Here is a 13,558-nt window from a genome sequence, read left to right on the forward strand (position 1 = left end):
GCGGAGTCCTTCACCATTGGGAGGCATTTCCTGCGGGACCAGCTTGCGTACTGCGCGTAAGGACGTCACGTCTCTGAGCATGGTTGGTCCTGCGGATCCAGTTGGTTTCTGCGCAGACGTTCCTCTTCAAGGTGAGTCTTGCGGGTCCAACTGGGCTCTGCTGGGACCTACCTCTTCAATTAGTGTATTTATAGATTTATACCTATGACTAACAAAAGCTTAATTACTAAATACCATTAGTGAAAAGATATAATATCAAATACATCAAAGTGAATCGTTTAATTCATGTTTTAATCAAGGACCACCTATTACTTCTTCAATGGTCTTGTCATAACTGAATAGTTATATATATATATATATATATATATATATATATATATATATATATATATATATATATAATCGTGGATCACTTAGTGACCCGCCACTCCATGACATCGAAAGGAGATGATGACGATGATGATGATGATGATGATGATGATGATGATGACGACGACGATTTGCATAACTATTCTCATATCTGAAGTTGGTCACATCGAGGATAACAATGGTCTGATTTGCAGTGATTCAACTCGCTAGAGGTATCGAGATCCATATGTGTGAAATATCTAACCGAAACTAGTTTGTGACAGGAATTTGATTTTTAACAATTAAAATACAAAGGACACTAATACCAAAAAAATGAAATACAAATAAGCTAGAATAAATTATGGAAAAAGAGGAAAAGTAAAGTCTAATGGTTCCAAAAAACCAAAGTGAAGTTTAGATGAAGGTATACAAGCAAGGTACAAGATTCATTCTATCTTTATTCCAAAATTGGTATATATATAACATCTTCTTATACTTCATAAAACCACAACACAGAATCTCATTGTTCTAAGATCTTAATCATTAATCAATGGCTGCCATGCGAACCCGCCCTACACGAGGTGACCGACACATGTTCTCCTCCTCGGACGACAATGCCATGATGAAAAACATACTTGCCACACACGCTCCTGATGGCACCTATTTTGATGTCAAGCCACTTCTTCAAATCATCGAGGACATCACGCATAGAGCCAATCCAGACACAAGCCATCATGTATGTTTTCATTTGTAGACGTTGTTTGTACTCAACTTATATCTTATTATCGAATCCTAAATTTTTATTTGTAGGGTACTCAACCGGAGATAGATGCAATAGTTGAGAGTGTGATTTATAGCGACAGTGAGATGCTTGAAGCCATGGCGCTCACAATTAATAAGGTTTCATGCGAGGTAAACATTAAATATATTTATAAGATAAATGGTTATATACTCATAATATACTGCCAATAATATGTTGAGAACTGCGTGTAGATTTCTTGCAAATGCATTGGAGGTTGCGACGCACATGCAACCACTACAGGGATTTTCCACATGCTTTCCCACTATGGGTGGGATGTAAAAGCAATTATTACACTAGCGGCTTTCATGGTGAACTATGGCGAGTTTTGGTTGGTTGTTCAGCTTTGCGCTTCGAATCCACTGGCTAAGTCTCTAGTCCACCTCAAGCAAATGCATGATGTGCTTGAGCGGGGTGAGGCTCTCAAACCAAGGTTTGAGGCCGTCACTAACCTCATCAAAGCCATGCTTGAATTGACTCATTGCATTGTTCGATTTAAGGATCTCCCCGAGCAATACATTAGCCCAGAGACTCCTGAACTCATGACAGCTACTGCTCATATTCCCACTGCGGTTTATTGGATCATCAGAAGCATTGTCGCGTGTGCTTCCATTCTCATTAATCTAATTGGAATGGGACACGAGTAAGTTTTCATCTCATTTTGTTTCCCTATACATTTATAGAACTATACAACATCACTAGTAGTAGAAAACTAGACAATTGCGACCGAAATTAACAACAAAAAACAGTCGCTAATTAGAGACTACTTTGCGACCAAATTTCAGTGGTGGCAAAATTAAATATTTAACACGATCTAGTCGCAAAACAGTCACAAATGTTGCAACCTCCAATTCTCAGCCAAGAGTTCAAACAAAAGTGAATCAAAATTAAATCTTAAAGTACCTTACAACTAAAAGTGGTCGCAACACTGTCTAAAAATGAAAGAATAAGTTAAAATTAAAGACGACCACATAATGAAATAAATTATGACATTTACCATAAGTACGTATCTTGTCACATTGTTTCACTACAATAAAACTGGTCATTCGCGACCAAATGTTTTTCGGTTATCATTCTGGCCGCGGATTAGTCACAAAACGCCAATTATTCTATCAAAATTTGACAATCACAAATGTCCAGTTTTGTAGTAGTGTTCTTTATAAATTATCAAGAATCGAACCACAGACAACATAATATACTCTTTAAAATAGGCATATCACCACGACCACGGAAGCCTGGGAGCTATCAAGTTTGGCTCACAAGATCAGCAACATTCATGATCACCTCAAGCATCAATTAGATCTATGCAATAACCATATTAGTAAGATCAAAAATGTTAAATTAATATGATCATTTACTTATCATTGTTGATGTATGCTTCAGTTAATCACTAAATATTTTGAAACTAATATTAATGATCAGATGAGAAGAAGCAGATTGAAGCGTACCTAATGATTATCCGCGTCATGGAAACTCCACATCTCGATAACACAAAGCCTCTCAAGCATTTGATTTACCTGAAAGATGATCAACTACCATTGTACGAAAGCAGTACAAGGAACCGGGTATGTGTTCATTATTCGTTGTGCATACATTGGTTTTAGTGAAGATTATTAGTTATTGTGAATAATAGTTTGATCAAACTTGAATATTGTTGCGAGATTAGGTTAGCATTGATATACTAAAGAAGAAGATCGTATTGCTTCTCATATCGGACCTTGACTTGCCAGCAGACGAGCTTTCAGTTCTTGACCAGATGTATCGAGAGGCAAAGCTACACCCGGATAGAGCTGAGAGCCAGTATGAGGTGGTTTGGGTCCCAGTGGTGCCCAATCATAGGGCAACACCTTGGACCCCGGAAAACCAAAGCAAATTTGAGGCGTTAAGAAACATGATGCCTTGGTATTCAGTGTTTCATCCTTCGTTACTTGATCCAGCAGCGATCAAGTACATTAAGGAGGTGTGGCACTTTAACCATAAACCTTTGCTCCTGGTGATGGATCCTCAAGGGAGGATCGTCAACACCAACGCACTACACATGATGTGGATATGGGGAAGCGTGGCTTTCCCGTTCACTAGCATGAGGGAAGAAGCACTTTGGCGGGAGGAAACTTGGAGAATTGAGTTGCTTGCTGATTCCATCGAGCCAAATATTTTCGGTTGGGTACGTTAGCTTAACTCATATTTTATCTTAATCTTAACCACATAAATTTTTATGAGTTTAGTGTTTAAGGTTTAGGGTTTTGCTTTATATAAAGTAAAGTACTTTTTGACAGGTTGCTGAAGGAAAGTACATTTGTCTGTACGGAGGGGAGGATTTGGAGTGGATTGAAAGTTTCACAAAAACCGCACAAGTAGTGGCCCGTAAGGCTGGAATCCAACTCGAGATGTTATATGTCGGAAAAAGCAATCCGAGGGAGAAAGTGAGGAAAAACAACGATGTAATCCGAGCTAACAATTTTAGCCATGTGCTCCCGGACCTAACTCTAATATGGTTCTTTTGGGTCCGCCTCGAGAGCATGTTGCACTCAAAACTCCAACACGGGAAATCATTTGATGAAGACCCAATTCTACGTGAAATTAACGTGATGCTTACATATGATGGAAATGATCAGGGTTGGGCCGTGATATGTCGTGGGTCGAATGATTGGATGAGAAGGTCTGATGGTATCACAGTTTTAACTAGTTTGACCAAGTATAATGAGTGGCAGGATGCAGCACAAAACCAGGGTTTTCTACCGGCCTTAAACGAGCATCTTGAAGCAAACCGGCCACCACATCATTGCAACCGTCTAATCCTGCCTGGAACCACTGGGAATGTGCCGGAGAGAGTTGTTTGTGCTGAATGTGGGCGGTCAATGGAGAGGTTCTTCTTGTACCGATGTTGCACCGACTAATTATAACTATATTAAAGAGACTGGGACTTGTGAGTGTATTGTGTTATAATTTAGTCGTTTGCTGCTTATTTGTAATACATATTGTGATTAATGAAGTTGTGGTTGATTTTATAATAATATCAGAACCTTTATTTCCAACAGCCCCTATAGATCAGTATTAGAAATATGAATTAGAATACATTTAATACACATAGTAAGTTTAAATGTTTCTTACCTTAAGATATGACCATTTAAAACTCATCTCAATTAAATAATGCGACTTTTTTTTAACAACCATCGATACACGAGGGAATCGATGTCAACCATACATACTAACTTTGAAGCTCTAGGTCTGTTTCCCTCAGGATTAACATCAATGAGAAATCTCACAACTGTGAAAAAAAAAACTCGTTGAGTCAGGTTTTGAAACTTTAGCTAAGATCATAAAGATCTCAAACGTGAAACGTTAACCATCACCCCATGCATGTTGTTATCTATTATTCCATTCTTAGTTAATTAGTTTACTTGTAATGATAATAGAAATACGTAGAAATGGTACAAATTATTATAAGTGGATATTGTAAATGTTTAAGGTTTGTTGACCTATATATGAAGGTGTAAGCACATGACCTGATGACCACTAGCTTGATACTTGTGGTTAACTTTGCATATTTTCTTAATTCCAATTTTTGTGGGTTTACGTGACATTTTAATATTCTATATCTTTATATGATGCTTCTTATGCCACATTCTTTATGGGATTTTGCTAAAAAAAATGCTAAAATATTGTGTCTACATACAAATTTTATGGATTGACAAAATTAGCTTACAATATGAGCTAGATGATGCCAAATGTTAGATTCGTTTTATAGTTTGTATAGTAAGAGTCGTATTTTGACTATTAAAACCATACAACTAATAAGGACACGTTATTTTTATCAAATCTATTATGTAAATCATCTAGAGTATAAACGGTTAGGACACTTATTCGGTTCCTAATCCAACCTGATATCACTTCAGTGTAACCGATTTGACCCGTACCAATATATCGGTTCGTATCCCTTGTTCGTGAATCCAGTTTCGACCTAACTTGATTCTAGCCGTTATAAAACTGGTTAGCTCCGAATATCAAGACTAGTTGTGAGAGCCTTTTTTTTACCATTAGGGTCGATTTTTTTACCTTTGCCCTCCATATATATCAGTATTAATAATGTGTATAGGGTGTGTCTGTTGAATCATTACACTTAAAACACTCTCTGCTCTCTTAAAAGCTTATAATTCTCTTAAACGTTCCAAATTACGAGTTGTATTTGGTCATTTTTTTCCGCAAAAAGATGCAAGCACAAGTTTGAAAAACCACATTGTTTTGAAATACTACGAGTTAGTATTTTTTTTAATGTATTACATTTATGGTGCTTTATAATTTTTTAAATATTAAAGCAAAAAAAAAACTAGTTATAAGCAAAAAAAAATATTAAAAAGTGAAATTCGGTTTTTTATTCATTATTTTGATCAAATCATATTAATTTGAAACTTAAAAGATCACTATTTTTATTTATCCTTTTTTTACAACAAACATATAAAAATATTATTATAACCGACCCATTAAGCTACACTAAATAATATAGATGATAAATCATACAATGCATTTCTTGATCTAAAACACATCAAAGTTTGATACTCTTTTGGTATATATATTTGATAACTAAACTAAACACAACAAGTAAAGGTAAAAGGAGAATAAACAAAAGCAAAAGGCATACAAGCAAGAAACACGCACAGCCATTTATTTAATAAGTAGTATCTAAGCACACTATATTAGTGTATTTAGAGATTTATACCTATGACTAACAAAAGCTTAATCATTAGATACCATTAATGAAAAGATATGATGTCAAATACATCAAATTGGATCGTTTAATCCCTATTTTAATCAGAGACCATGTATTAATTTTTGGATGGTCTTTGTCATGAGACTCGATGGTTATGCCTATAATCGTGGACCATTACTGACCCATACTCGACAATTAACGAAAGGTAACTACATCTAACATATATAGGGGACGACGAATGTCCTATCCTTATGCTTACATTCTGATACATTCTTACATTCTATTAATAAAATGAAATAAAAATAAGCTAGAATAAATTATGGAAAAGGATGAAAAGTAAAGACTAATGGTTCCAGAAAACCAAAGTGAAGTTTAGATGAAGGTATATATACAAGCAAGGTATAAGATTCATTCTATCTTTATTCAAAAAATTGGTGTATACATAACATCTTCCTATACTACATAAAACCACAACAAAAAATCTCATTGTTCTAACAACTTATTCATTGATCTCCTTCGATGGCTACCATGCGACCCCGCCCTGCCCGACAAGAGCATTAACATTCATGATCACCTTAAGCATCAATTGGATCAATGCAATCACCATATATATCCGTAAGAAAAATAATTAATACGATAATTTACACTACTAGAAAAAGAGATGTTTTTCTACAACCGAATTGTAGGATATTTGTTGGAAAACTCCAGTTTCAAACAGTTTTCTAACAAAAAAGTTGTTGGAAAAACATATGCTTGAAAATCGTTTTCAACCATTTTTCAACAACTTTTCTTACAGAATTGCTATAAAAACATGTGGTTGGAAAGTTCCTACAAAAATTATTTTGACTTAACATAATGTTTATTAGATAATATTGTAGCAAAGTTGGAGCTTATTTTTTTTTGTTGAAAACCTGTTGGAACTACTTGTCGTAAAAAATTTGTAGGAAATGTTTGTGAGAAAATAACTTGTTTTCTAGTAGTGTTACTTATTAATGTAGATGCATGTGTCACTTAATCACTATATTTTGAAACTAATATTGAGGATCAGATGAGAAGAAGCAGATAGAAGCATACCTAACGATTGTCCGCGTCATGGAGACTCCACATCTTGATAATACAAAGACTCTCAAGCATTTGATTTACCTGAAAGATGATCAACTACCATTATACGAAAGTGCTACAAAGAATCGGGCTAACAATCTTAGCCATGTGCTCGAGATGTTATATGTGGGGAAAAGCAACCCGAGGGAGAAAGTGAGGAAAAACAACGATGTAATCCGAGCTAACAATCTTAGCCATGTGCTCCCGGACCTAACTCTAATATGGTTCTTTTGGGTCCGCCTCGTGAGCATGTTGCACTCAAAACTCCAACATGGGAAATCATTTGATGAAGACCCAATTCTACATGAAATTAACGTGATGCTTACATATGATGGAAATGATCAAGGTTGGGCTTTGATATGCCGTGGGTCGAATGATTGGATGAGAAGGTCTGATGGTATCACAGTTTTAACTAGTTTGACCAAGTATAATGAGTGGCAGGATGCAGCACAAAACCAGGGTTTTCTACCGGCCTTAAACGAGCATCTTGAAGCAAACCGGCCACCACATCATTGCAACCATCTAATCCTGCCTGGAACCACTGGGAATGTGCCAGAGAGAGTTGTTTGTGCTGAATGCGGGCGGTCAACGGAGAGGTTCTTCTTGTACCGATGTTGCACTGACTAATTATAACTATGTTAATTATGCTTCTTGATATACATTTAAAGAGACTGGGACATATTGTGAGTGTATTGTGTTATAATTTAGTCGTTTGCTGCTTATTTGTAATGCATATTGTGATTAATGAAGTTGTGGTTGATTCATATCACCATTCACCACCACAATGAAAATACATCCTGAATGCTGATATCTCTCTTTGTTTCGACTCCAACGCCGATCAATCTGCTGCTCTCATACTAATAAACAAGTTATTTTCTCTCTTCCTTTTGTTTTCGTTAATTAATCGTGATCGATTTTGACATTAATAAACCCTAAGTCCTAACACTAATTGTAATTGACAACAAAAGGACGTTCGGATTTCTGACGTCGGCATATCAAAACCTAATGAACGATGTTTGTTTCTTTCTATTATGTTTTGAGTGTCAGATTACCAAATTGCGATTGCACGGTTGTGGCGATGGTGATTGTTTTGTTGATGGCGGTAACGGATTTCTTATGTGTATGCATCAGGGATGGTAATTATTAATTACTCATCGTTCTTATTTGTCATGTGTATATTGTTCTTAGGTCAAATAAATTGCATTATTTGACAACATTTCAATTTGTTCTTGCAGTTGATTGAGTTCCCAATTGTGATTCGAGTATACCAGTTTCTTTGGAAAACATAGTTTCGTAATTCATCATTTTTTGTTAATTTCATTGGAATCGGTTTCATAGGTATAATTATTATTATTATTTTTTTTTTTGACTTCCAAAGATACTTCTTTCATTATATAGAAACATAGATATTACATCAACATAGCAGGTAGGCGGGCAACAAGCTGCGCCGTCACCCCTTTCTGAATTGCAAACCCTAACCTGCTAAAGACATACCCCTGCCCCTGTTACATTGTAGTACTTGAATGATGTAGTTAGAGGTTTATTATTTAGGGGCTGTAGTCAATGCACTTATATGATTGCACGTTGTTGAAAGGGGCTTTGGGGTTTGATTTTAGTTGACATGATTCAACATATTCTCTTCTCTTAGTAGTCATCTTGCTTATCTTGCAAACTTAGAGGGTGAACAGGTAATTACGTTTTACATTATATCTTTTCAAATTATTAATAAGATTTGTTATACTTGAGTGTGCAATGAATGCAACATGTAAAAATAACTTTGTCAACTTGCTGTGAGGCTAGCTCAAGAGGATGTTGATAAAGATGAGTGGTTTATTGCTAAAGTAATTCACTTTGATAGGGACATGAGAGTATCGATTATGTAAGTTTTGATGTTTTGTTAGTGTATATATATATATATTATATATATGATGTTTAAGTGGAGCTTCTATCTCTGTATATGTGAGCTGGTGTAGGGATATTTTGCATTATAAGTTACATAAATACAACCCGAAGCGACCCCTTAAGAGATTGAACATTAGAGATAAATTGTTCCAAGTTTGACCCACTAGAGATAAATATAACCCAAGTCGAACCATTAAGATTTCAAGCATAACTTTTAAGATGTCAAACATAATGCAGATCAACCCGTTAGAAATATTTTATAGCCCGAACACAAGCCGTTAGATAAACATACCTGAGTTTGACCCATTATATAAACCATGCCCGAATTCAACCCGTTAAACATAATCCAAGTTCGACCCATTAGGGCTAACGATAACCTGAATCGATCACCCGTTAACTCAGCGTTAGGTGATAAAAACAATCCGAATTCGACCCATTAGATAAACGTGACCCGACTATTTTAATATTTTTGCTTTATAAACGGGCCAACAAGAATTTTTCGTTGTAAACAAGTGTATGATATTAACGCTTTCTGATTCTCTTTGTCATGGAATAAACAAGGTGAGGCAACCAACTTAAGGCATTCAAACTTCTTTGAAACACATTATTTAGGATTACATAAACTAAAATTCATGTATATCTGGCCTGTTTAGATTGCTAGACACCCTAGCATGATCCATTCTCACATTTTGCCCAATCGCACGCAATCCTATAAATGGTGACCGTATTCCTTGACATCGAAGAAATACCATTTTTATGTAAAAATATTTACCATGAAAATTACATGACATTAGTTCTCTGATTGTAATGACACAATGTATTTATCCAAATCAATGTCAAGGTTGTTGCTATTGACGATCGTATGCGGGTAATCGATGCAAAGGGAAATATAGTTTGTTGCTGCAAGTGTACATGGGATATCAGGTAAATGATATTACCATGTCTATTTTGGTTTTAATTTTTTATTTTTACATTTTGAGTATTCCAAATCTATCTCTAATGTATTTTTTGAAAATAGTTGTTGAACAACTCAGCAGAAAAGATCATTTCCTCAATCATTTGAGTGTGTACCCACAACTTGCTTCACGCATCTTGAAATCAGTATGGTTGGATTGACCGAGGTAAAGGTCTTCATTTCATCTATCCACCTCATAGTTATGATGGGTAATTTGGTTACGGGTTGGGTTGACTGAAAACACTTTTTGTCATTTTAAATTCACTATTTGATTTGTGACATTGCCCAATTTTGAACATTGCAGCCTCTTGCAAAGAAGAATGCCCAAAAGGAAAGTTAAAGATAAGTTGCAGGATCAAAAAATGTGTGGATGTGGGCTTTGGTATTGTATTTGTATGGACTCTGGTTAAATTGGAAAGGGTTAATATTAGAATGGCAGTAGTTGTGGTTGTTTTTGTGTTGGAAGTTGTAACCCTTTTTTAACAACCATCGATACGCGAGGGAATCGATGTCAACCATACATACTAACTTTGAAGCTCTAGGTCTGTTTCCCTCAGGATTAACATCAATGAGAAATCCCACAACTGTGAAAAAAAAACTCGTTGAGTCAGGTTTTGAAACTTTAGCTAAGATCATAAAGATCTCAAACGTGAAACGTTAACCATCACCCCATGCATGTTGTTATCTATTATTCTATTCTTAGTTAATTAGTTTACTTGTAATGATAATAGAAATACGTAGAAATGGTACAAATTATTATAAGTGGATATTGTAAATGTTTAAGGTTTGTTGACCTATATATGAAGGTGTAAGCACATGACCTGATGACCACTAGCTTGATACTTGTGGTTAACTTTGCATATTTTCTTAATTCCAATTTTTGTGGGTTTACGTGACATTTTAATATTTTATATCTTTATATGATGCTTCTTATGCCACATTCTTTATGGGATTTTGCTAAAAAAATGCTAAAATATTGTGTCTATATATATATATATACATATTTTATAGATTGACAAAGTTAGCTTACAATATGAGCTAGATGATGCCAAATGTTAGATTCGTTGTATCGTATTTTGACTATTAAAACATACAACTAATAAGGACACGTTATTCTTTCAAATCTATTATGTAAATCATCTAGAGTATAAACGGTTAGGACACTGATTCGGTTCCTAATCCAACCTGATATCCCTTCAGTGTAACCGATAATTTGACCCGTACCAATATATCGGTTCGTATCCCTTGTTCGTGAATCCAGTTTCGACATAACTTGATTCTAGCCGCTATAAAACCGGCTTGTTCCGCTAATCAAGACTAGTTGTGAGAGCCTTTTTTACCATTAGGGTCGATTTTTTTTTTACCTTTTTGCCTTCCATATATATCAGTATTAATAATGTTTATTGGGTGTGTCTGTTGAATTATGTTGGGAATTTCGGTTAAAGGCCGTTACTTGGCGTGCAAGGTTAAGTAACGAGATTTAAGGAGTGGATAATTATAAACAATTAAATGTGCTTAGATTTAATTGTTAGTATAATTATTATGTCCTATTAATTAGCAATCCTAGTTGTAGCCTAAACGTGATAGGTTAGATTATAAATACCCGTATTTTGGGGTTTAGAGATTGTAATTGGGTAATTGAGTTTTGTGAAGTTTGTCAATAATATAACATGCGTGCTTAGCCAAATTAACGTGTTTTGAGTTCGTGTTCAATACCCGGTACCAATTTCTTTAATTGGTATCAGAGCATACGAGGGTCAATACTGGTGTTGAAGACCTCGCAGATATCAACACGCGAAATATTGAATCTCGGTTTGTCGGCACTCTCAAACCTGTGTCAAAATACTTACAATCGGTGACTACCTGGTAAACGGAGGTGTTGGTCGGACCTGTGCAATTGAAGGTCGGAGTATCCTGTGACGTGAAGATTATTACAATCACCAGTGACTCGTGTTTGGCGTTTCGTTCAAGACCTCCGAAGTTTAATCGGTGGAGCGATTGAATAACTTTTCCATCGGTGGACGGCGACTACTTGATTTCAAGTGGTTAACAGAAGTTGTTTTTGTTATGGTGCTTAGGAGTACGGTTATCGAGGTCATTCACCTGATTGTGTGTTGGTTTGACTTTACCAACTTTGGTTCTAGCTTTAAAAGTTGGCAGAATTGTTTTTTTGTCAATTTTGTTTAAATTGGTGAAAGGTTGTGTGATAAAAAGAATTGAATAAAGACTTATTCAATATTTTATTAAGGTGATTTGGTTGCGTAGATAAATCAAATCACGTGTTGAAACCATTGAATCAAGGTCACGGGATTTTCAAAATCTTATAGTCGTAGAACCAAGATGGGTGACGCGAACCAAGCGAAAAAGGAGACGATCTCCGGGTCGTTTCAGTGTCCGCGTTTGACGAAAACAAACTACACGATTTGGAGTATGCATATGGAGGTTATTTTTGGGATTCATGGAGTTTGGGATGTGATTGACCCGGGCTCTAATGACGCGAAGCAAAATAACATCGCGAAGGCGCTTCTGTTCCAGTCGATTCCCGAGCAACAGATACTTCAAATCGGTAATTTTAAATTGACAAAAGAGATGTGGGATACCATAAAGTCAAGAAATATGGGCGCGGAACGTGTGAAGGATGCTAGACTTCATACGTTAATACGTGAATTTGACGATATGATGATGAAAGAAACCGAAACCATTGACGAGTACGCCTTGAGAATGACAGCGATCTCTTATAAAGCAGCCACACTTAGACAACCGTATGAAGAAAGGAAGTTAGTTCAGATATTCTTCACAAGCCTGCCGAGCCGGTTTATCCAAGTTGTAGCATCCCTCGAGCAAGTGTTAGACCTTAAAACAGTCGGTTTTGAGGATGTTGTCGAGAGGTTGAAGGCTTATGAGGAGCGTATAAAAGGACACGTGTTGCGTTCTGAAGAAGGTAAACTTTTGTTTAATAATTCTGAATCCTCTTCGAGTTCGAAGCAGTTTTCACGCGAATCGAGTAGGGGGCGCGGGAAAGGTTCGAATCGAGGACGTGGTAATGGACGTGGTGGTGGACGTGAGAATCAGAACCGTGGCTCACAAGGAGGGTCCAACGAAGGGGATAAACGAAAGGGTAAAAAGGATTACTCGGAAGTTCAATGCTTTCGTTGTGATGAATTTGGTCACTTCGTTTCGAGGTGTCCAGTACGAAGGAAAGAAAGACAAGCACATTTGGCCGACGCAAAAGAAAAAGACTCGTCCCTCTATATGGTGCAGTGCGTTCAAGAAAAAGTGTACTTGAATGAACAGAAGTTTATACCAAGAGATCACGAGAGTGGTTCGAACGAACAAGACTTGTGGTATTTGGATAACGGTGCGAGCAACCATATGACGGGTAATTTATCTTTTTTCTCTGAGTTAAATAAGCGTGTTGGTGGTAAAGTTAAATTTGGAGATGGGTCTTATGTTGATATTTACGGGAAAGGGTCGATATTGCTAGTCGGTAAAACGGGGGAGCATTATATTCCTAGTTTACAAAGTAATATTATTAGTCTTGGGCAAGCAACAGAAAGTGGTTGTGATATTCGTATGAAAGATGATTACTTGTTGATGTATGATGATCAAGGAAAATTGTTGATGCGGGTTACTCGATCCAAGAATCGTCTTTATACGATTAAATTAAAGACGGGGAAACCCGTGTGTTTACAAGCCCGGATTGATAACGAGAACTGGCTTTGGCACGCGAGACTAGGACACCTAA

At 36.2% G+C, this 13,558-nt stretch overlaps 1 protein-coding gene across 1 annotated transcript; it reads left to right on the plus strand.

Annotated features, from left to right (window-relative positions):
• Window positions 1-498: 498 nt before the first annotated feature.
• LOC143596484 (protein SIEVE ELEMENT OCCLUSION B-like) lies at window positions 499-4,049 on the plus strand. The gene is made up of 7 exons (XM_077075248.1): window positions 499-1,084; window positions 1,159-1,260; window positions 1,342-1,790; window positions 2,359-2,468; window positions 2,570-2,712; window positions 2,814-3,311; window positions 3,424-4,049. The coding sequence occupies exons 1-7, from the start codon at window positions 899-901 to the stop codon at window positions 4,042-4,044; spliced, it is 2,109 nt and encodes a 702-aa protein (XP_076931363.1). The 5' UTR covers window positions 499-898; the 3' UTR covers window positions 4,045-4,049.
• The last annotated feature ends 9,509 nt before the right edge of the window (window positions 4,050-13,558 follow it).

The sequence above is a fragment of the Bidens hawaiensis genome, unplaced genomic scaffold (genome assembly GCF_021521415.1).
Source record: "Bidens hawaiensis isolate Kalapana, Puna unplaced genomic scaffold, B.hawaiensis_p1.1 tig00046624_1, whole genome shotgun sequence".
NCBI classification, from domain to species: domain Eukaryota; kingdom Viridiplantae; phylum Streptophyta; class Magnoliopsida; order Asterales; family Asteraceae; genus Bidens; species Bidens hawaiensis.